Below are 24,271 nucleotides of genomic sequence, written 5' to 3'. Positions count from 1 at the left end.
CACATACGCGTCAATCCCATTCTCTATTGACCCTCAATACCTCCACCCCTTAATACCGCCACCCATGCAAACACACACACTCCAAACAGCCTTCACTTATTCATCATCCAAAAACCACCATCTTCCACACACTCTCAAACACCTTTCATTCACACCTCTCCCTCATCCACTGTTAACAGACTGTCTTCAGAGAGAGAAAACAAATCTCTCCCTCCCACATCCCTCGCTGATCTAGGTATGAAGCCTAATTCCATTTTTCGTAAAAATAAAACAAAAACAGTCAATCACATTGAGAGACGGGAACATTTATAATGTACATATAATATAAATGTCAATACTCTTGTCACACTGTCATTGGCATTAGAAAGGATGGATTTAATGCAATGGCGGTTCAAACGGATCTCTTTTTTTATTCAAGTGCTCTTGCTTGCTCTTTTTGGGTGGGACACAGACACAGCGAAGGTACTTTATATATCTTAGGCACCATAGCCTAGGTACATTATATACTATATATCTTAGGCATTATAGCCTAGGTACTTTATATACTATATTTCTTAGGCATCATAGCCTAGGTACATTATATACTATATATCTTAGGCATCATAGCCTAGGTACTTTATATCTTAGTAATGTTGTCTAATATATAAAGTACCAAGGCAAAGACCTTTATATGAGTTGCAGCGTAGGTCTTCCTTTGCCAAGCACACAAATAGGTAAAAAGGTGGTGAAAAGGTGACTATTATCCCAATTATCAACTCAAAATTACAAAATGGATTGCCTTTTATTTAATATGGCAGTGATGCCCCAGCCTAGGGACAGTCAATAAAGAAATGTACATTGTAGATTGAGTCGTCATGTATCATTTATAGAAATGTACAATGTAGATTAAATCATGTCATTTGTTCAGATCCACTGTTAGACTCCAATGACATTAGATTCTTTCTAGATGATGAAATAAATAAACATGATGCTAGGACTGATTCTCTGGAGGCCAAGTAACAAAGACCCATCCTTACTGCCCCTCAGAGAGAGGGAGGGAGAAGAGGAGAGCAGGAAAAGAGGGGGACACGGAGGGAGTAGGATAGGGAGGGACACAGAGAGGGAGGGAGAAGAGGAGAGCAGGAAAAGAGGGGGACACGGAGGGAGTAGGATAGGGAGGGACACAGAGAGAGGGAGGGAGGGATACAGAAAGCGGGAGGGAGGGATACGGAGGGAGCGGGAGGGAGGGATACGGAGGGAGAGCGGGAGGGAGGGATACGGAGGGAGAGCGGGAGGGATCCGGAGGGAGAGTGGGAGGGAGAGCGGGAGGGAGGGATACAGAGAGCGGGGGAGGGAGAGCGAGAGTCGAGAGGGAAAAATTTGAGCGGGAGAGAGGGATACAGAGGGAGGTGGGCCAGATGCCTAGGCCTGTGTGTTGGTCCCGTTCTTGTTAGGTGGGCCACTGGCTGGGAGGTTATTGGGAGGGGGAGAAGCATCTTGGCGAGGGGGCATCCGTTCATTGACCCTGTCCAGACCTCGGGCCTCCTCAAAGGACTGGATCTTATGCTGCGGGTTGAACCCTTGGATAGCTGGAGAGAGATGTGGAGTTTAGCATCAGTGCAGGATACAGCACAATACAGGGGGTTTGGTCTGACTCTTAGTAAGGGAGGTATGGGGGTGAAGAGGAAGATTTAGGATCTAATCTACAGTCTAGTAGGTACTAGGTAGTGGTTGGTAGGGGTAATAGAAGTATAGTCTAATATGGTCATGTTTAGTCTAATACATAAAGTGTAGTCTGACATTGTAGACTTGAGGGGTTTGGTTGTTAGAGGTTAGACACTTACTTCAAAAACATCAAGGCAGCAAACAAACAGAGAAAAGGAGATTGAGACCAGGTGGAGGAGAGGGAGTGGAGCGAAGTCTCAGACTATTTGGTAAATGGCATAAATAGTCTGATACTTTAAAACTTCATGGTATGTCCTCTTAACTTAGTAATATGTATATAAACAACAATAATACACTCAAATTTTGGGGAGGGAGGAAGAGAGATGGAGACAGAGATGAGAAATGACTTGCGTACCTCGTGCCTCTTCTGCCTGTACGGTAGCTGTGTAAGCGTGAGTAGTAGAGCCATGCCCAAAACATACAGAGAGAGAGTTAACATTACCAACAGACCCAGATCAGTGAGTTGTTAGCAATTTATTCAGAGTGTTAAACATCTATAGTCAGTGAGATATCAATTCATTCAGAGTGTTAAACATCTATAGTCAGTGAGATATCAATTCATTCAGTGTTAAACATCTACAGTCAGTGAGATATCAATTTATTTATTCAGAGTGTTAAACATCTATAGTCAGTGAGATATCAATTTATTTATTCAGAGTGTTAAACATCTATAGTCAGTGAGATATCAATTCATTCAGAGTGTTAAACATCTATAGTCAGTGAGATATCAATTCATTCAGTGTTAAACATCTACAGTCAGTGAGATATCAATTTATTTATTCAGAGTGTTAAACATCTACAGTCAGTGAGATATCAATTTATTTATTCAGAGTGTTAAACATCTATAGTCAGTGAGTTATCAATTTATTTATTCAGAGTGTTAAACATCTACAGTCAGTGAGATATCAATTTATTTATTCAGAGTGTTAAACATCTATAGTCAGTGAGATATCAATTTATTTATTCAGAGTGTTAAACATCTATAGTCAGTGAGATATCAATTCATTCAGAGTGTTAAACATCTATAGTCAGTGAGATATCAATTCATTCAGTGTTAAACATCTACAGTCAGTGAGATATCAATGTATTTATTCAGAGTGTTAAACATCTACAGTCAGTGAGATATCAATTTATTTATTCAGAGTGTTAAACATCTATAGTCAGTGAGTTATCAATTTATTTATTCAGAGTGTTAAACATCTACAGTCAGTGAGATATCAATTTATTTATTCAGAGTGTTAAACATCTACAGTCAGTGAGTTATCAATTTATTTATTCAGAGTGTTAAACATCTATAGTCAGTGAGATATCAATTTATTTATTCAGAGTGTTAAACATCTATTGTCAGTGAGTTATCAATTTATTTATTCAGAGTGTTAAACATCTATAGTCAGTGAGTTATCAATTTATTTATTCAGAGTGTTAAACATCTATAGTCAGTGAGATATCAATTTATTCAGAGTGTTAAACATCTATTGTCAGTGAGTTATCAATTTATTCAGAGTGTTAAACATCTATAGTCAGTGAGATATCAATTTATTCAGAGTGTTAAACATCTATTGTCAGTGAGTTATCAATTTATTCAGAGTGTTAAACATCTATAGTCAGTGAGATATCAATTTATTTATTCAGAGTGTTAAACATCTATTGTCAGTGAGTTATCAATTTATTCAGAGTGTTAAACATCTATTGTCAGTGAGATATCAATTTATTTATTCAGAGTGTTAAACATCTATAGTCAGTGAGATATCAATTTATTCAGAGTGTTAAACATCTATTGTCAGTGAGTTATCAATTTATTTATTCAGAGTGTTAAACATCTATAGTCAGTGAGATATCAATTTATTTATTCAGTGTTAAACATCTATTGTCAGTGAGTTATCAATTTATTTATTCAGAGTGTTAAACATCTATAGTCAGTGAGATATCAATTTATTCAGAGTGTTAAACATCTACAGTCAGTGAGATATCAATTTATTTATTCAGAGTGTTAAACATCTATAGTCAGTGAGTTATCAATTTATTTATTCAGAGTGTTAAACATCTATAGTCAGTGAGATATCAATTTATTCAGAGTGTTAAACATCTACAGTCAGTGAGATATCAATTTATTTATTCAGAGTGTTAAACATCTATAGTCAGTGAGATATCAATTCATTCAGAGTGTTAAACATCTATAGTCAGTGAGATATCAATTCATTCAGTGTTAAACATCTACAGTCAGTGAGATATCAATTTATTTATTCAGAGTGTTAAACATCTACAGTCAGTGAGTTATCAATTTATTTATTCAGAGTGTTAAACATCTACAGTCAGTGAGATATCAATTTATTTATTCAGAGTGTTAAACATCTATAGTCAGTGAGTTATCAATTTATTTATTCAGAGTGTTAAACATCTATAGTCAGTGAGTTATCAATGTATTTATTCAGAGTGTTAAACATCTACAGTCAGTGAGTTATCAATTTATTTATTCAGTGTTAAACATCTATTGTCAGTGAGTTGTTATCAATGCAGTCAGTCATACGATCATTCAACCCCAACCTCCCCAGCCCACTTCCCTCTGAAACGTGACACAGGAGTTACACATGACTGTGATTAGTGTAGAAAGGGGAAGGTTCTGAGTTTAAGAGATTGATCAAGGTTTAAAGAGAATTCTGCAGGTTAGAGAATGTGGATTAGGGATAGGTGAGTGAGAGGGAGCCAAGGAGTGTGTGTGTGTGAGAGCCAGGGAGTGTGTGTGTGTGAGAGCCAGGGAGTGTGTGTGTGTGTGAGAGTCAGGGAGCCCGAGAGAGGGAGGGTTAAGTCTGTTGGTGGGTTTGAGTGCAGGGAAAGGATAAAACAATTCTCTCATGATGCAATAGTAGTTCAGTTGAGAGTGTGTGTGTGTGTAGGTGTGCATACGTACCGCTCTCCAGGGTCTGCCGTCCTCCAGACAGAACTCCCACAGGCAAGGCCCCAGTGGGGGTCAGTCCCTTCAGCTGCAACACACTCTCATTCTCCTCTCTGTCAACACACACATTCAGTTTACAGAGTCAACAGGATGGTTGTTACAAACGGGGCACCATACAAAGAGTGGACTGGAAGCTGAACATAACCAAGTCCAGATAGAATCTGTCTGCAGGTCTTCTCATCAATGCCTTTACAGTGGTTGATTACATCTAATCAATGAAACCAGAGAGAGTCAAACACGCGTGTACTGTACCTGAGCACAGAAAAGACACGGGCCATTTTCCCGATCGCTCGGATCTTATTCCTGATTACCTCCTTCCTCACAGCAGAAGTTCCAGCTGAGAGGGAGAGAAAGGTAGAGGGAGAGAAAACGAGAAAGGTAGGAGAGAGGGAGAAATAAGGTAGGAGAGAGGAAGAAAGAAGGAAGGAGAGAGGGAGAAAGAAGGTAGGAGAGAGGGAGAAAGAAGGTAGGAGAGAGGGAGAAAGAAGGTAGGAGAGAGGGAGAAAGAAGGAAGGAGAGAGGGAGAAAGAAGGTAGGAGAGAGGGAGAAAGAAGGAAGGAGAGAGGGAGAAAGAAGGTAGGAGAGAGGGAGAAAGAAGGTAGGAGAGAGGGAGAAAGAAGGTAGGAGAGAGGAGAAAGAAGGAAGGAGAGAGGGAGAAAGAAGGTAGGAGAGAGGGAGAAAGAAGGTAGGAGAGAGGGAGAAAGAGGGTAGGAGAGAGGGAGAAAGAAGGTAGGAGAGAGGGAGAAAGAAGGTAGGAGAGAGGGAGAAAGAAGGAACGAGATAGGGAGAAAGAAGGTAGGAGAGAGGGAGAAAGAGGGTAGGAGAGAGGGAGAAAGAAGGTAGGAGAGAGGGAGAAAGAAGGTAGGAGAGAGGGAGAAAGAAGGTAGGAGAGAGGGAGAAAGAAGGTAGGAGAGAGGGAGAAAGAAGGAACGAGAGAGGGAGAAAGAAGGAACGAGAGAGGGAGAAAGAAGGTAAGAGAGAGGGAGAAAGAAGGAACGAGAGAGGGAGAAAGAAGGTAGGAGAGAGGGAGAAAGAAGGAAGGAGAGAGGGAGAAAGAAGGTAGGAGAGAGGGAGAAAGAAGGTAGGAGAGAGGGAGAAAGAAGGAAGGAGAGAGGGAGAAAGAAGGAAGGAGAGAGGGAGAAAGAAGGTAGGAGAGAGGGAGAAAGAAGGTAAGAGAGAGGAGAAAGAAGGAATGAGAGAGGGAGAAAGAAGGTAGGAGAGAGGGAGAAAGAAGGAAGGAGAGAGGGAGAAAGAAGGAAGGAGAGAGGGAGAAAGAAGGTAGGAGAGAGGGAGAAAGAAGGTAAGAGAGAGGGAGAAAGAAGGTAGGAGAGAGGGAGAAAGAAGGTAGGAGAGAGGGAGAAAGAAGGTAGGAGAGAGGGAGAAAGAAGGAAGGAGAGAGGGAGAAAGAAGATAGGAGAGAGGGAGAAAGAAGGAATGAGAGAGGGAGAAAGAAGGTAGGAGAGAGGGAGAAAGAAGGAAGGAGAGGGGGAAGAAGAAGGAAGGAGAGGGAGAGAAAGAAGGAAGGAGAGAGGGAGAAAGAAGGTAGGAGAGAGGGAGAAAGAAGGTAGGAGAGAGGGAGAAAGAAGGTAGGAGAGAGGGAGAAAGAAGGTAGGAGAGAGGGAGAAAGAAGGAAGGAGAGAGGGAGAAAGAAGGTAGGAGAGAGGGAGAAATAAGGTAGGAGAGAGGGAGAAGGAAGGAGAGAGAGAGAAAGAGGTAGAAGAGAGGGAGAAAGAAGGTAGGAGAGAGGGAGAAAGAAGGAAGGAGAGAGGGAGAAAGAAGGTAGGAGAGAGGGAGAAAGAAGGAGAGAGGGAGAAAGAAGGTAGAAGAGAGGGAGAAAGAAGGTAGGAGAGAGGGAGAAAGAAGGAAGGAGAGAGGGAGAAAGAAGGTAGGAGAGAGGGAGAAAGAAGGTAGGAGAGAGGGAGAAAGAAGGTAGGAGAGAGGGAGAAAGAAGGTAGGAGAGAGGGAGAAAGAAGGTAGGAGAGAGGGAGAAAGAAGGTAGGAGAGAGGGAGAAAGAAGGTAGGAGAGAGGGAGAAAGAAGGTAGGAGAGAGGGAGAAAGAAGGAAGAGAGAGGGAGAAAGAAGGTAGGAGAGAGGGAGAAAGAAGGAACGAGAGAGGGAGAAAGAAGGAACGAGAGAGGGAGAAAGAAGGTAGGAGAGAGGGAGAAAGAAGGAAGGAGAGAGGGAGAAAGAAGGGTGAGGTAACAGACTTGTGAAACATAACACACCGTCCGTGTTCGAGAGCATCCCAAACCGTGACGCATCATGGGTAAATGGATTTTTAGATCTGTCAGTCAACTTTAAAGTCTGCTGCAATGTTGAACGCGCCCACACACACAGCTCAGCTGATACTCAGCTGCCATGTGGCAACAATAGAGGCGTTGATAAATATCTGTTGTTGGATCCGTTAGGGGTGTGAACTCTATCACCTCTCTTCACATCTATTTTTGCTACACTGCACTTCAGTCAAAAACAACTTCACTTCCTTAAAGGTTTCATTTCCTCTTTGAAGAAACACGTTGCAACTATAATCATCATTTTCATACATGGAAAGTCCATATGAAAGAGTTGTTAAGTGTCTGTGTCTCTTACCCTCGCAGGTGTCGTCTCCTTCAGACATGAGCTCGTCATCAGAGCAGATGTTGAGCACGTTAACCAGCATCTCTGTCACTGTAGGAACACACACACATTGTCTTGCAAAGGTAACAAGAAGCCCAAAGTTACTACACACCGTTATAACACACACATACACTCACCCTTCTCGCCGACGAAGGGCAGCGACCAGGTGAAGACGTCCATGAAGTTGGGCAGCCAGTAGGGATGAGGGGAGCAGTTGAACTGACGGATGTTCATCACGTTGTTCTCATACTTCAGCACCGCCGCTACAACAACACACACACATGATCTTCCCTGTGTTGCCATGGTTTCTACCTTGTTGTCATGGTTTCTAACATGGGTAACCTTTGTGTTTGCTTACCTTTGTTGTTGTACACGTCCAGGTAATTCGGAGCAGAGAATATCGTGATCAGAGAAGGAAAACCCGTCGTCTGGCTTTTCCTGTACATTCTATACCTGGAATACACAGTTTATATCACAAAACAGTATCATACTACTATTATTATGAATTAATATTATTAATAATACTCACCCAGCATCCTGGGCTTCATGTGCTCTTATTACTGACAGCAGATTATTGTTCATCAGAAAGTCACATACTGCTGGGTAACTGTAGAAGTAGGAGCAGCCTCGAACTGAGTTATGAGCAAAGTGTTCCTGGGTCTTCTCAGAGCCGTAGTCTTCTCCAGGGTCTGACCACAGCAGGTCACACATGGGTCCGAACGCAGGGGGCTCCTTAAACCGGTCCAGCTGGTCAACACAGAGTTAAACACAGTGAATCTACAGGGTTAATCCGGTTAAACAGTTAAATAACGCTGGGTGCTCCTTATACCAGTCAAAACACTTAATATCATTGTCAACTTAACCAGTTAAAACAATTAATAGAGAGTTAATCCAAAGCAGGTTAGAGGTCAGGGGTCATACCTTGCGTATGTCGTCCAGGCAGGTGATTTCGGGGCTCAGGCCTCCGTGGACACACAGGAACTGCTGGTTGAGAAGCGCAGCCAGGGGAAGGCAATCAAACGCCTCCATACACGCATCATACACACGCTCAGAGTACTTTATCTTACCTAGAACAGAGAGGACATTATTATTACTATAAGACATACACACGCTCAGAGTACTTTATCTTACCTAGAACAGAGAGGACATTATTATTACTATAACACATACACGCACCCACCCACAAAAACCCAGACACGCACCCACCCACAGAAACCCAGACACGCACCCACCCACAGAAACCCAGACACGCACCCACCCACAGAAACCCAGACACGCACCCACCCACAGAAACCCAGACACGCACCCACCCACAAAAACCCAGACACGCACCCACCCACAGAAACCCAGACACGCACCCACCCACAAAAACCCAGACACGCACCCACCCACAGAAACCCAGACACGCACCCACCCACAGAAACCCAGACACGCACCCACCCACAGAAACCCAGACACGCACCCACCCACAGAAACCCAGACACGCACCCACCCACAGAAACCCAGACACGCACCCACCCACAGAAACCCAGACACGCACCCACCCACAGAAACCCAGACACGCACCCACCCACAGAAACCCAGACACGCACCCACAGAAACCCACCCAGACAGAACACCCACAGACACACGCACCCACCCACAGAAACCCAGACACGCACCCACCCACAGAAACACAGACACGCACACACAGGCACCGAAACCTGCACCCAACCACACAGGCACCGAAACCTGCACCCAACCACACAGGCACAGCAACCTGTACCAACCACACAGGCACAGCAACCTGTACCAACCACACAGGCACAGAAACCTGCACCCACCCCCACACAGACCATAAATACACAGCACCACTCACACTCCTGTTTAAAGGTGAAGTACTCTGTGAGATGCCGGCACTCATGGTTTCCTCTGAGTAGGAACAGAGTGGCGGGGTGGTTGATCTTCAGAGTCCACAGGAACAACACACACTGAAAAGAACGAGAGAGTGAGTTCCATCTCATGTTGCTAACACTAGCTACCATCACAACAGCTAGAATGAAGGACAATAGATATGTAATATCATTAGAATACACTGGCTTAATCAGAACCTAAGAGGGACACAAAACCCAATTGTGTGTGGGGTGGGGTTCCACGACAACTGGGTACTGTGCTGCTGATTTTAAAGATGTGCTCCTAAGCCCTGCAACTCAAGACCGGGTTACAGGCCACGGCTCTTAATGTTAGATGAAACAGCAGATGTAGAAACACACGGACCTCGATGCTGAAGTATCCTCGATCAACATAGTCCCCCAGGAACAGGTAGCGGGTGCTGCTGGGCGAGCCACCCACCTCAAACAGCTTCATCAGGTCAAAGAACTGGCCATGGACATCCCCGCACACTGCAACACATACACAGTTAGAAGTCCGTCTGTCAGAGAATGTTTGGGGTTAGTAACAGGTCAGAGGTTACCTGTTATAGGTGCTTCCACCTCCAGCATGCATTTCTCTTGTCGCAGGATGTTGGCTCCATCAGTGATGATGCGAAGAGCTGCTTCCTCCTCCAGACGGCCCTCCTTAACAAGATGGGTCTTGAGCACCTCAACACTGGGCTTCCCATCTACATACAGGTCCTTTACCGTCAGCTTGGAGCCAGGGGGGTAGGGCACCGCTACAAAGCAATACAACATTATTATAAACAATCCTAATACAGGCAAATCTCCTAATTAACTAATGAATCTATTAAACCCCTAAACTCATCCAGGACACACCCATCTAGTATCTCTAACCTTCCCAAGTTTATTAAAACCCAGGACTCCTCTGCTCTCTCCACTGGCTTCCAGTTGGTTTATCCGCTACAAGACCATGGTGCTTGCCTCTAGCACCTATATTAGGCTTTATTAAAACCCAAATAAGGACACACCCTCATCCACCTCTGGCCTGGTTCATTAACACCCAGGACACACCCTCAGCAGATCTAAACTGGTTCATTGGCCCCCAGGAACAAACTCCTCTAGCAGCTCTACTGGTTCAATCAAACCCAGGACACCTGAAACCCCACTTTAGCAATCTACTGGTTAATCATTAAAATACTTAGATGCACTATTGTAAAGACTGGACATAAGGTGAATGCCCTAGCACCTCTGGATAAGAGCGTGGTTTAAATTAAAAAATAAACAATATACACTACAAACACTAATTAACTAATGAATCTATCAAACACCAGGACACACCCTCTAGTATCTCTATTGGTTTATTAAAACCCAGGACACACCCTCTAGCACCTATATTGGTTTATTAAAACCCAGGACACACCCTCTAGCACCTCTATTGGTTCATTAAAACCCAGGACACACCCTCTAGCAGCTCTATTGGTTTATTAAAACCCAGGACACACCCTCTAGCACCTCTAGCACCTATGGTTCATTAAAACCCAGGACACACCCTCTAGCAGCTCTACTGGTTCATTAAAACCCAGGACACACCCTCTAGCAGCTCTACTGGTTCATTAACACCCAGGACACACCCTCTAGCAGCTCTACTGGTTCATTAACACCCAGGACACACCCTCTAGCAGCTCTACTGGTTCATTAAAACCCAGGACACACCCTCTAGCAGCTCTACTGGTTCATTAAAACCCAGGACACACCCTCTAGCAGCTCTACTGGTTCATTAACACCCAGGACACACCCTCTAGCAGCTCTACTGGTTCATTAACACCCAGGACACACCCTCTAGCAGCTCTACTGGTTCATTAACACCCAGGACACACCCTCTAGCAGCTCTACTGGTTCATTAACACACAGGACACACCCTCTAGCAGCTCTACTGGTCCATTAACACCCAGGACACACCCTCTAGCAGCTCTACTGGTTCATTAAGACCCAGGACACACCCTCTAGCAGCTCTACTGGTTCATTAACACCCAGGACACACCCTCTAGCAGCTCTACTGGTTCATTAAAACCCAGGACACACCCTCTAGCAGCTCTACTGGTTCATTAAAACCCAGGACACACCCTCTAGCAGCTCTACTGGTTCATTAAAACCCAGGACACACCCTCTAGCAGCTCTACTGGTTCATTAAAACCCAGGACATACCATCTGGAGGTCTCAGGGTGCCAATCTTTCCACATTAAAATGTGGTGGCTCTTGTCTAGAGATAGACAGTGTGTGTGTGTGTGTTGCATGGCTGAGTGACTGGAATCAGGAAGATCATATTTGACTGGCAAAAATACATCTGTATCGGTCTCCCTCCCGCAGGGCTATATTAAGTCCTAGTCACATAAATAGTCTCCCATTCATTCATCAGAACCCCCTATTTTATATTACCGTCGGTGTGGTGCCAGGTATTGCATCCATAATTCCCTCTGAAAATAGCTAAAATACACTATATTTCAAAAAGTATGGGGACACCTGCTCATCGAACATCTCATTACAAAATCATGGGCATTAATATGGAGTTGGTCCTCCTTTTTCTGCTATAAAAGCATCCACTTTTCCGGGAAGGCTTTCCACTAGATGTTGGAACATTGCTGCAGGGACTTGCTTCCATTCAGCCACAAGAGCATTAATGGTATTCCACCAAAGGTGTTCAAATGGGGTTGAGGCCAGGGATCTGTACAGACCAGTCAAATTCTTCCACACTGATCTTGACAAACCATTTTGCATGGACCTTGCTTAGTGTACGGGGGCATTGTCATGCTGGAACAGGAAAGGGCCTTCCCCAAACTGTTGCCATGAAGATGGAAGCACAGAATTGTCTAGAGTATGCTGTAGTGTTAAAATGTCCTTTCACTGGAACTAAGGGGCCTATCACGAACCATGAAAAACAGCCCCAGACCATTATTCCTCCTCCACCACCAAACTTTACAGTTGGCACTATGCATTCGGGCAGGTAGTGTTCTACTGGCATCTGCCAAACCCAGATTAGTCCATTTGGAATGCCAGATGGTGAAGCGTGATTCATCACTCCAGAGAACGCGTTTCCACTGTTCCAGAGTCCAATGGCGGCAAGCTTTACACCCCTCCAGCCGACACTTGGCATTGTGCATGGTGATCTTAGGCTTGTGCGTGGCTGCTCTGCCATGGAAACCCATTTCATGAAGCTCCCAACGAACAGTTCATGTGCTGATGTTGCTTCCCGAAGCAGTTTGGAACTCGGTATTGAGTATTGCAACCAAGGAGACGATTTATGCTTCAGCACTCAGCGGTCCCATTCTGTGGCCTAACACTTCGTGGCTGATCCGTTGTTGCTCCTAGATGTGTCCACTTCTCAATAACAGCATTTACAGTTGACCATGTGAGCTCTAACAGGTCAGAAATTTTACTGACTTGTTGGAAAGGTGGCATCCTATGATGGTGCCACATTGAATGTCACAGAGCTCTTCAGTAAGGCCATTCTACTGCCAATGTTTGTCTATGGAGATGTGTTCGATTTTATACACCTGTCAGCAACGGGTGTGGCTGAATTAGCCAAATCCACTAATTTAAAGGGGTGTACTTTTGTACATATAGTGTATTTCTTCCCTCCATCTCTCTACCTCTATCCCACCCTCTGCACAGTTAGTGTAACATTTCACCACAGAAGCAGGTCACAGACAGACTGAGCCAATCATGTCACACTAAAGGTTCATCTTATCTAACCCATACGCCACATAGTCCACACACACATACTGGTTCATCATATCACACTACACACACTAATCCCGGGCAGCTCCTGTATACGCTAGGGCCCAGGATACGATCGGGCCTAGGGCAAAAAAGGGCTCATAGACAGTATCATTACACAGGCAGAGCCATGCAGCTGGCTGGCCTGATCAGGTTACCATCGGTAACTAAGTCAAAATGTCAAAACGTCAACCCTCAGAGAGCACTGACAACACACACGCCTCTGACAAACTGATTATTGATCGCAGCGAATTACACTTAAAAACATGTAAAATGTTGGTCCCATGTTTCATGAGCTGAAATAAAAGATCCCAGAAATGTTCCATCCGCACACAAGAGCTTATTTCTCTCAAATGTTGTGCACACATTTTTTTGAAGGTATCTGTGACCAATCGATGTGTATCTGTATTCCAGTTCATGTGACACCCATAGATTAGGGCCTAATGACTGATTTCCTTTTATGAACTATAACTCTTTAATCCTTAATGGTGAATCTGCCACATTACAACAAAGAAGTTGTAAAGGGGGGGGGGGGATGTTGCGTCACTCCTCAGCTCAGCAACAATAACAATGGATAACAATAACAATTGCACCCCTTCTGAAAAAACCTACACTCGATCCCTCCGATGTCAACAATTACAGACCAGTATCCCTTCTTTCTTTTCTCTCCAAAACTCTTGAACGTGCCGTCCTTGGCCAGCTCTCCCGCTATCTCTCTCTGAATGACCTTCTTGATCCAAATCAGTCAGGTTTCAAGACTAGTCATTCAACTGAGACTGCGCTCCTCTGTATCACGGAGGCGCTCCGCACTGCTAAAGCTAACTCTCTCTCCTCTGCTCTCATCCTTCTAGATCTATCGGCTGCCTTCGATACTGTGAACCATCAGATCCTCCTCTCCACCCTCTCCGAGTTGGGCATTTCCGGCGCGGCCCACGCTTGGATTGCGTCCTACCTGACAGGCCGCTCCTACCAGGTGGCGTGGCGAGAATCTGTCTCCTCACCACGCGCTCTCACCACTGGTGTCCCCCAGGGCTCTGTTCTTGGCCCTCTCCTATTCTCGCTATACACCAAGTCACTTGGCTCTGTCATAACCTCACATGGTCTCTCCTATCATTGCTATGCAGACGACACACAATTAATCTTCTCCTTTCCCCCTTCTGACGACCAGGTGGCGAATCGCATCTCTGCATGTCTGGCAGACATATCAGTGTGGATGACGGATCACCACCTCAAGCTGAACCTCGGCAAGACGGAGCTGCTCTTCCTCCCGGGGAAGGACTGCCCGTTCCATGATCTCGCCATCACGGTTGACAACTCCATTGTGTCCTCCTCCCAGAGCACCAAGAACCTTGGCGTGATCCTGGACAACACCCTGTCGTTCTCAACCAACATCAAGGCGGTGGCCCGTTCCTGTAGGTTCATGCTCTACAACATCCGCAGAGTACGACCCTGCCTCACACAGGAAGCGGCGCAGGTCCTAATCCAGGCACTTGTCATCTCCCGTCTGGATTACTGCAACTCGCTGTTGGCTGGGCTCCCTGCCTGTGCCATTAAACCCTTCAACTCATCCAGAACGCCGCAGCCCGTCTGGTGTTCAACCTTCCCAAGTTCTCTCACGTCACCCCGCTCCTCCGTTCTCTCCACTGGCTTCCAGTTGAAGCTCGCATCCGCTACAAGACCATGGTGCTTGCCTACGGAGCTGTGAGGGGAACGGCACCTCAGTACCTCCAGGTTCTGATCAGGCCCTACACCCAAACAAGGGCACTGCGTTCATCCACCTCTGGCCTGCTCGCCTCCCTACCACTGAGGAAGTACAGCTCCCGCTCAGCCCAGTCAAAACTGTTCGCTGCGCTGGCCCCCCAATGGTGGAACAAACTCCCTCACGACGCCAGGACAGCGGAGTCAATCACCACCTTCCGGAGACACCTGAAACCCCACCTCTTTAAGGAATACCTAGGATAGGATAAGTAATCCCTCTCACCCCCCCCTTTAAGATTTAGATGCACTATTGTAAAGTGACTGTTCCACTGGATGTCATAAGGTGAATGCACCAATTTGTAAGTCATTCTGGATAAGAGCGTCTGCTAAATGACTTAAATGTAAATGTAAATGTAAATGTGGGGGCGAACAGTGGCACTGGTTCCCCATACTGCGGATTCCATCTCTAAAGGCATAGGTTGCTTTCTTTTGACAAACAACGGTGTGCAACTAATCAACAATGTTATCATGAGAGATGTGTTCTGACAAAATGAATGGATTCTATTGTAATACGAATTTATCATCACCTCCATGCTGCCACTGTTTGGGTACACAGAGAAGGCGTCTCTTTTAATAAACCTGATTGGCCTAAAAAGCAGTTTGTTAAATGGTAATAAGATGACATTTTGGCCTATTCTAATTTGATGTAGGGAATGGGATATAAATAATTTGTTTTTGTGACCAGTAGGCCTAATTGGTTAGCGTAAATTACAAACAAAACAATTGGGGGGAAAAATGTGTGAATCTTCTAGTGGTTTAGATCTGCCTTGGTAGGCTTCCACACGGACTCATCTCTTCGAAAGTTGGCAAAACAACATTTGGTGCAACAGGCCTAGGCCTATACAAAATTAAGCAAGCACAGGCATGCTAAATCTATTGAATGTACAGTTGGCCCAGAACAGAGCAGCGCAGCTGGCCCTTAAATGTACACGGAGGGCTAATATCAAGAACATGCATGTCAAACTCTCCTGACAAAGTTGAGAGATTGACTGCATTACTACTTGTCTTTGTGACAGGTATTGACGTGTTAAAAGTGCCGAACTGTCTTTTCAAACATCTAACACAAAGCTAACACACAGCTCAGACACCCCACAAGACATGTCTCTTCATAATCCCCAAGTCCAGAACAGAGGCAGGGAAACGCACAGTACTACATACAACTCTATTCCACATCAATAACTCAAGTTAGCAGTAAAATTCCACACACACGACAAAAAGACAACACGGACTGTGGACACACATTGTATTGTTGTAATATTTTACATATTATATTCTAAATGTGTAATGGTGGAGCAGTGTAAATTTATGCAGTGCACGATGTCTTGTCTGATGTAGACCATTGTTTTGTTCGGACCCCGGGAAGAGTAGCGGCTGCTTTGGCAGCATCTGATGGGGATCCCAATAAAATACTAAATGAGGGTAATGTCTACCGGTAATGTCAGCAGATGAACCTAATTTGACTTGTTACACAATTGACATGCCATTAAATGTTTTTTCCCCCATTTCATTTCATGTTTACTAGGTCAGCTAAAAGCTGAATTACAGTAACACATACAATAAACCGATTTAAATTAATAAGATACAACAAAATCTAAATGTAAGGGAGTTGAGACAAGAATGGAGGTTGACCGATCTGAACGGTGGAGGGAGGAGGGAGGGAAAGGGGTGTATCTTGGTCAGTGACAGCCACAGCGAGGGGTGTATCCTGGTCAGTGATAGCCACAGCTAGGGGTGTATCTTGGTCAGTGATAGCCACAGCGAGGGGTGTATCCTGGTCAGTGATAGCCACAGCTAGGGGTGTATCTTGGTCAGTGATAGCCACAGCTAGGGGTGTATCTTGGTCAGTGATAGCCACAGCTAGGGGTGTATCTTGGTCAGTGATAGCCACAGCTAGGGGTGTATCTTGGTCAGTTACAGCCACAGCGAGGGGTGTATCTTGGTCAGTTACAGCCACAGCGAGGGGTGTATCTTGGTCAGTGACAGCCACAGCGAGGGGTGTATCTTGGTCTGTGACAGCCACAGCGAGGGGAGTATTTTGGTCAGTGACAGCCCCAGCGAAGGGTGTATCTTGGTCTGTGACAGCCACAGCGTGGGGTGTATCTTGGTCAGTGACAGCCACAGCGAGGGGAGTATCTTGGTCTGTGACAGCCACAGCTAGGGGAGTATCTTGGTCTGTGATAGCCACAGCGAGGGGAGTATCTTGGTCTGTGACAGTCACAGTGAGGGGAGTATCTTGGTCTGTGATAGCCACAGCGAGGGGAGTATCTTGGTCTGTGACAGTCACAGTGAGGGGAGTATCTTGGTCAGTGACAGCGAGGGGAGTATCTTGGTCAGTGACAGCCACAGCTAGGGGTGTATCTTGGTCAGTGACAGCCACAGCTAGGGGTGTATCTTGGTCTGTGACAGCCACAGCTAGGGGTGTATCTTGGTCTGTGACAGCCACAGCTAGGGGTGTATCTTGGTCAGTGACAGCCACAGCGAGGGGTGTATCTTGGTCTGTGACAGCCACAGCTAGGGGTGTATCTTGGTCTGTGACAGCCACAGCGAGGGGTGTATCTTGGTCAGTGACAGCCCCAGCGAGGGGTGTATCTTGGTCAGTGACAGCCCCAGCGAGGGGAGTATCTTGGTCAGTGACAGCCCCAGCTAGGGGTGTATCTTGGTCTGTGACAGCCACAGCGAGGGGTGTATCTTGGTCAGTGACAGCCACAGCTAGGGGTGTATCTTGGTCTGTGACAGCCACAGCGAGGGGTGTATCTTGGTCTGTGACAGCCACAGCGAGGGGTGTATCTTGGTCTGTGACAGCCACAGCTAGGGGTGTATCTTGGTCAGTGACAGCCACAGCTAGGGGTGTATCTTGGTCTGTGACAGCCACAGCTAGGGGTGTATCTTGGTCTGTGACAGCCACAGCGTGGGGTGTATCTTGTTCAGTGACAGCCACAGCGAGGGGAGTATTTTGGTCACAGTTGCAGCCAGGGAGGTCAGTGGGCATAGAGTCAAGCTGTAGGCCTATGTATGAGTGAGTGTGTGCGTGTTTAGCCCCGTGCTGTCTGTAGGATGGTTAACCTGGCGGCATCAGAGAGGCAGGTTTAATGACCTCAGCAGCTTGATGCTCCTAACCCTCTGAGCCTGTCACAGACTCACCCACACACACGTTGGGTCCACAACAAAGTACATTGTCTTAAAAAACAAGGTCATCACACTTCTTGGAGCTCCTCTAGCCTACTTGGTCCTCTTCACTCCCTGTGGAGCGTAAGGCCTTACCCTCAGTCCTGTTGTTGTTTTCATAACATAGATCAGGGTTACAGTTAGATCAGGCAGCATTCAGTAAGCCTACCTGCTACCATTCATAAATACCTGCTACAGTGTAGACAGCGCAGTGGCTACGCACTGTTAGGCTTGCCATTTACATGCTGCACAAGTCCATTACAAATTTCAAATAGAAGCTGATATTTCGAAAGCAAATGTTGCAAGTTGGTAGCAATACCCCCCACACCCCAATAGGCCACCCATGTTGTAAATCAAAAGACCCGCTCCATGCCACTCAATCCACTGACAGTCATTCAGCATATGCCGCAGGGGCCCTGGTTGTGTGTGTATGCTGTGGTATAACCCACCAGTGCGCGCACACACACACACACACATCAAAAGAGGTTGATGGCATCATGGGGAGGACAGGATCGTGGTAATGGCTGGAGCGGAATTGGTGGAATGGTACCAAATACATTAAACATATGGCTTCCATGTGTTTGATGCCATTCCATTTGTTCCCTTCCAGACATTATTATGAGCCATCCTCCCCTCAGCAGCCTCCACTGACACACACACTCTCTCGCCTCACTGGTCTACTGACCCAGACACACATCAAACAGACAGACAAGACACTTGAGAACACACGCTTATTTCAGTTCAGTCAGTGTGACTGTCAGATAAAACTAAAAATATAATCTAGGTAGGAGTCTCAAAGACATCTGACTATCTAGCTAGTTTGTTACAACAAGATTGATGGCAAAATCTAAGTTATTTGAGGTAAAATATTTATTAGCTTGCTATTATACTTTATTATCTCACGACGTGTCATCCGAGTGCTGCAGACTAGCAACCTAACTAGGGAAGCTAGCTTGTAAATGAACAAACCATTAACATTATCGCACTTGTTCCAAGCAAGCCAAATACGATGAGCACCTGAACGATATAAGTAGCTTGCTAACGTTAGTTGGCACGAAGCATCTTGTCCGTATCCGTGCATCTACAGCCAATCAAGCTAGTTAGCTTGATCGCTAGCTAGCTGTTTTCATCGCGTATTAGCTGCTAGCCAACTTCCTGCAACCACTTGCTGAATTAATAGAGATACAATTGCATAGCTACCTTTAATGGGCCGATCGGTGGTGGACAGTTTGGTTGGTGTTTGGTCTTTCGTCACCGACATCTCGGCGTATCTGCCCCAGGAGGAACCAGTTAGCTAATGGTGTGAATTCCAAGGCGTAGCTAGCAGGCTAGCTAGTGAAATGAACTAGCCGTGCTAGCTAGCTACCTCCAACAGCACCTCTGGATCCGCAGCCGTCCTCTCCGGCAAGGGGTTAGCAGACTAGGGAAGAACTGGGCAGGAACGTAATTTAGTTAGCAAGATGTGGGGAGGGAGGGAGGGGGAGGGGGGGTCACTTTAACCACTAAATGAAAGCTTTCTTCCTGCCTTGTCGAGCCAGAGGTAGCTTGTAAACCAACTGCTGTCAAATTATCTGTCAGATGAACAGACTGCTCCGGTCCAGGAAAAGGTTTCCAACCGATCTCTGTTTTCTCTGGTTTACACACCGCAGCTCAATTCATGTCTTAATTTAATCTGTTTCTTCTTGGTTGTACCTAATCTGATCCAGGCCTCCAGTTCTGGGTTTTAGTCGTGATCAAATATATCGTCCAGACTGCTGTATGTAGGATTACTGTAGCAATCCACCACAAACGGATTTCCTACAACATGGCTGTGTCTGTCAAACGCATGGTATTGTGGGTAGTGTAGTATTATTGTCATGCCCCGACACCTGTGGGACACACCTGTCCACACAACTGTCTGCTTGTAGGCCGCCTATACAGACACATAAACACACACACATTTTTATCTCAATAGCAACAAATATACTGTTTCCTTGAGGTCAAGACCCTTGGTGCACACTGTTGAGCCTGTTGAACCTTTATTTAACTAGGCATGTCAGTTAAGAACACATTCTTATTTACAATGACAACCTACTAAAAGGCCAAAGGCCTCCTGAGGGGATGGGGGATGGGATTAAAAATAAAAAATAAAAATATAGGGCAAAACACACATCACAACAAGAAAGACACCACAACACTACATAAAGAGAGACCTGAGACAACATAACATGGCAGCAACACATGACGACACAGTATGGTAGCAACACAACATGACAACAACATGGTATCAACATAACATGGCATCAGCACAACATGGAAGGAGTACAAAACATGGTACAACAGTTTGTCTTTTAGTCAATGTACTTTTTGAACACTAGATGTCAATAGCCACTAGTGATATACAGTAACAGTGAAATGTACATTGCCAAAAGTATGTGGACACCACTTCAAATTAGCGGATTCGGCTATTTCAGCAACACCCATTGCTGACAGGTGTATAAAATCGAGAACACCGCCATGCAATCTCCATAGACAAACACTGACAGTAGAATGGCCCGAACTGAAGAGCTCAGTGACTTTCAACAAATCTGGGGTGTCTGTCCTGTATCTGAGGGATGTGGGAGGGATCGGGAGACATTTGTTGCCACCTTTCCAGCAAGTCAGTTTGTCAAATGTCTGCCCTGCTAGAGCTGCCCTGGTCAGCTGTAAGTGCTATAATTGTGAAGTGGATTCAACCACAAGTTACGCAATGATTCAGAATCTATGTAATTACATGGTTTAGGTTGTAGGAACTGATCACTCCTCTATTTTGTCTGTGTGTGTGAGTGAGATAAATACTCAAGATGGGATCATCCTTGAGGAAAAAGTGTTCTCCAGCCACCATATGCTACACAGGGCTGTTGAAGGTGATGGTAAGCAAATGGGGTCTGAATGTTGCCGAGGACGTGTCACAATGGCATCGCTTAACAAATGGAGATTCACCCTCAGTGTTGTTAAATTCAAATGAGTCAGAGAACAGTTGGAGAAAATAGGGAAAGGCAAGAACAATTATACACGCTGGGATCATTTTAGAAAGTGGGAAGTTGAAGCAGAGACAAGGACAGAGAGCGAGAGGAAACGTGCAGAGAAGGGTGCAGAGGCAATGATGAAAGCAGAAGAAAAGAATGGCAAAGCAAGTAGGAACAGACATAAAGAAGAACTACATCAACATCATTCACCACCCTAAGCTCCCCCACCTCAACAACAGCTACCACCTCCACAACTGTGGGGGCAGACGGTGGAGAATCTGATGAACACTAAGAAGAAAGTTCCGGAGTAAAATACAGACACCTCTGGGCTGCCCCCTACCGAGACCCTAAGCCTCCCAAACGACTGGTCACCGAAATGACATGTGGACTTTATCCAGACTTACCAACCCCTCCACCTCACAGGAGAAACGCCTGAACCGTCTCTTCTAAAGGCACATATCAGCCACACAATGCACAGTACCCCCTGTGTAAGGAGGCGGATGCAGGAATTGGCAAAATACTGACCTCTCTGCTGAACATGGGGGGTTGTTGTCACCTGTACACCATCACCTTGCAACACACCAATTTTACCTGTTAGAAAATAATCTAGTGAATGCAGAACGGTACAAGATCTTAGAGCTGTTAACGATGCAGTGTACACCAGGGCTCCAGTTGTGCCCAACCCAGACACCATCCTTTCTTCTGTACGGACAGATTCAAATTGGTTTACAATTGCTGATTTGGCTAATGCGTTTTTTAGCATTCCTGTGTACCCAGATTCTCAGTATTGGTTTGCGTTTTTCTTTCAAAGACAAGATTGTGCTGAAAAGCCCGACAATTTTTGCGGATGAATTGGGTGCCAATTTGCTGTCATTTGTCCCCCCCTAAATGAAATACACTTGTTCAGTATGTTGATGACTTCCTTCTTTTGCTCTCCTGACAGAGAATCATGTGAAATTGATACTGTTGCACTGCTAAATATTCTAGCTGATAACGGCCACAAGGCCTCTAAAAACAAATTGCAATATGTTCAACAGACTGTTAAATATTTGGGACACGTTATCACACCAGGGGGCAGAAGCTTGGCTACAGACAGGGTTAAAGTTATTTTACAAGTTCCCAAACCAAACCCCAAAAGAACAGATGTTGTCACTGCTAGGAATGGCTGGCTATTGTAGAGTTTTGTTAATTGATTCCGCTGAAGTTGTCCAATCTCTCTTTGATCTCATTCATTTGAAACCCATGGCCACGGGGGGATCAGACTGAGTGGACTAAAGATGATGAAGAAGCACTAATTCGGCTGAAACAGGCACTCTCGTCGTCGCCTTGTTTGGGGTTACCTGATCACTCCAAACCTTTCCATTTGTTCATTTCAGAAAATAAAGGATTTATGTCATCAGTACTGACACAAACTGTGTGTGGTAAAATGAGACATCTTGGTTTCTACTGGAAATCCGCTCCATACTGTTGCGCGTGCACTGCTCCCTTGCCTTCGCTATGTGGCGGCTGCAATGGAGGCAGTATTGACCTGTGCTGACATTGTAGATATGTGCCCTTTAAAGAACTGCTTGGGGCAGTACTCCTACCTTCCACACTTGCTATTTGTAAATGTGCAGCTCATACTAAACACACTGATGCATTTCCCCTGTCACCCCTATTTCCTTTAATGCTGTCTCTCTGCTACAACAAGGGGCTGAGCAAGCAGAAAAGAGATATTGGCAACCAGCATGCATGTGTAACCCCTTTGATGGTGTCTGGAAGGACCCAACGAGCCTCCCTGTACTCCCTCAAGTGGCTTTTCCCAACCTTGAAAAATTGTCACATGGTTTGGACCATGTGTCAAAAGGGGGGATGTGTATATACAGTTGAAGTCGGAAGTTTACATACACTTATGTTAAAACTTGTTTTTCAACCACTACACAAATTTCTTGTTAACAAAATATAGTTTTGGCAAGTTGGTTAGGAGATCTACTTCGTGCATGACACAATTAATTTTTCCAATAATTGTTTACAGACAGATTATTTCACTTGTAACTCACTGTATCACAATTCCAGTGGGTCAAAGTGTACATACACTAAGTTGACTGTGTCTTTAAACAGCTTGGAAAATTCCAGGAAATTATGTCATGGCTTTAGAAGCTTTTGATAGGCTAATTGACATAATTTGAGTCAATTGGAGGTGTACCTGTGGATGTATTTCAAGTCCTTCCTTCAAACTCAGTGTCTCTTTGCTTGAAATCATGGAAAAATCAAAAGAAATCAGCCAAGACCTCGGGAAAAAAAAGTCTGGTTCATCCTTGGGAGCAATTTCCAAACGCCTGAAGTTACAACGTTCATCTGTACACACATCTGGGACCACGCAACCGTCATACATGGGGCGGCAGGGTAGCCTAGTGGTTAGAGTGTTGGACTAGTAACCGAAAGGTTGCAAGTTCGAATCCCTGAGCTGACAAGGTACAAATCTGTCCTTCTGCCCCTGAACAGGCAGTAAACCCACTGTTCCTAAGCCGTCATTGAAAATAAGAATTTGTTCTTAACTGACTTGCCTAGTAAAATAAAGGTAAAATAAATAAAATACCACTCGGGAAGGAGATGTGTTCTGTCTCCTAGAGATAAATATACTTTGGTGTGCAAATCAATCCCAGAACAACAGCAAAGGACCTTGTGAAGATGCTGGAGGAAAAAGGTACAAAAGTATCTATATCCACAGTAAAGAGTCCTATATTGACATAACCTGAAAGGCCGTTCAGCAAAGAAGAAGCCGCTGCTCAAAAATCACCATAAAAAAGCCAGACCACGGTTTGTAACTGCACATGGGGACAAAAATGGTACTTTTTGGAGAAATGTCCTCTGGTCTGATGAAACAAAAATAGAACTGTTTGGCCATAATGATCATCATTATGTTTGGAGGAAAACGGGGGATGCTTGCAAGCTGAAGAACACCATCCCAACCGTGACGCATGGGGGTTGGCAGCATCATGTTGTGGGGGTGCTTTGCTGCAGGAGGGACTGATGCACTTCCCAAAATAGATGGCATCATGAGGCATGAAAATTATGTGGATATATCGAAGCAACATCTCAAGACATCGGTCAGGAAGTTAAAGTTTGGTCACAAATGGGTCTTCCAAATGGACAACAACCCCAAGCATACTCCCAAAGTTGTGGCAAAATGGCTTAAGGCCAACAAAGTCAAGGTATTGGAGTGGCCTTCACAAAGCTCTGACCTCAATCTCATAGAAAATCTGTGGGAAGAACTGAAAAAGTGTGTGCGAGCAAGGAGGCCTTACAAACCTGACTCAGTTACACCATCTCTGTCAGGAGGAATGGGACAAAATTCACCCAATTTATTGTGGGAAGCTTGTGGAAGGCTCCCCTTTACATTTGTCCCAAGTTAAACAATTTAAAGGCAATGCTACCAAATACTAATTGAATGTAAACTT

The 24,271-nt window shown here is 45.1% G+C and overlaps 1 protein-coding gene across 4 annotated transcripts; it reads right to left on the bottom strand.

The window, feature by feature from the left end:
* Window positions 1-1,260: 1,260 nt before the first annotated feature.
* Window positions 1,261-19,642, bottom strand: LOC123999177 (serine/threonine-protein phosphatase 2B catalytic subunit gamma isoform-like). 4 transcript variants are annotated; one of them, XM_046304672.1, is made up of 14 exons: window positions 19,211-19,642; window positions 19,045-19,115; window positions 9,726-9,923; window positions 9,530-9,654; window positions 9,132-9,243; window positions 8,195-8,340; window positions 7,803-8,020; window positions 7,632-7,726; window positions 7,411-7,536; window positions 7,247-7,324; window positions 4,910-4,994; window positions 4,613-4,710; window positions 2,060-2,086; window positions 1,261-1,568 (listed from the first exon to the last, which is right to left on the bottom strand). In XM_046304672.1, the coding sequence occupies exons 2-14, from the start codon at window positions 19,103-19,105 to the stop codon at window positions 1,402-1,404; spliced, it is 1,536 nt and encodes a 511-aa protein (XP_046160628.1). In that variant the 5' UTR covers window positions 19,106-19,115; window positions 19,211-19,642; the 3' UTR covers window positions 1,261-1,401. The 4 variants fall into 4 exon arrangements, with proteins under 4 accessions (XP_046160628.1, XP_046160629.1, XP_046160627.1 ...); XM_046304673.1 differs by having other exon boundaries at window positions 1,261-1,559; window positions 19,045-19,642; XM_046304671.1 differs by having other exon boundaries at window positions 19,045-19,641.
* Between the last annotated feature and the right edge of the window lie 4,629 nt (window positions 19,643-24,271).

Source organism: Oncorhynchus gorbuscha, linkage group LG16 (genome assembly GCF_021184085.1).
Source record: "Oncorhynchus gorbuscha isolate QuinsamMale2020 ecotype Even-year linkage group LG16, OgorEven_v1.0, whole genome shotgun sequence".
Lineage (NCBI taxonomy): Eukaryota > Metazoa > Chordata > Actinopteri > Salmoniformes > Salmonidae > Oncorhynchus > Oncorhynchus gorbuscha.
Note: the sequence above shows the minus strand (reverse complement) of the source record. Positions and strands in the feature narration are given on the sequence as shown.

Coding starts and splice junctions, on each gene's coding strand:
- LOC123999177 (XM_046304672.1), bottom strand. CDS start 19,105: ATGTCGGTGACGAAAGACCAAACACCAACCAAACTGTCCACCACCGAT. Junction 8,341..9,131: donor CTTCACCTTTAAACAGGAGT/GTGAGTGGTGCT, acceptor TCTCTGTTCTAG/GTAAGATAAAGTACTCTGAG. Junction 1,569..2,059: donor ACAGGCAGAAGAGGCACGAG/GTACGCAAGTCA, acceptor ATCTCTCTCCAG/CTATCCAAGGGTTCAACCCG.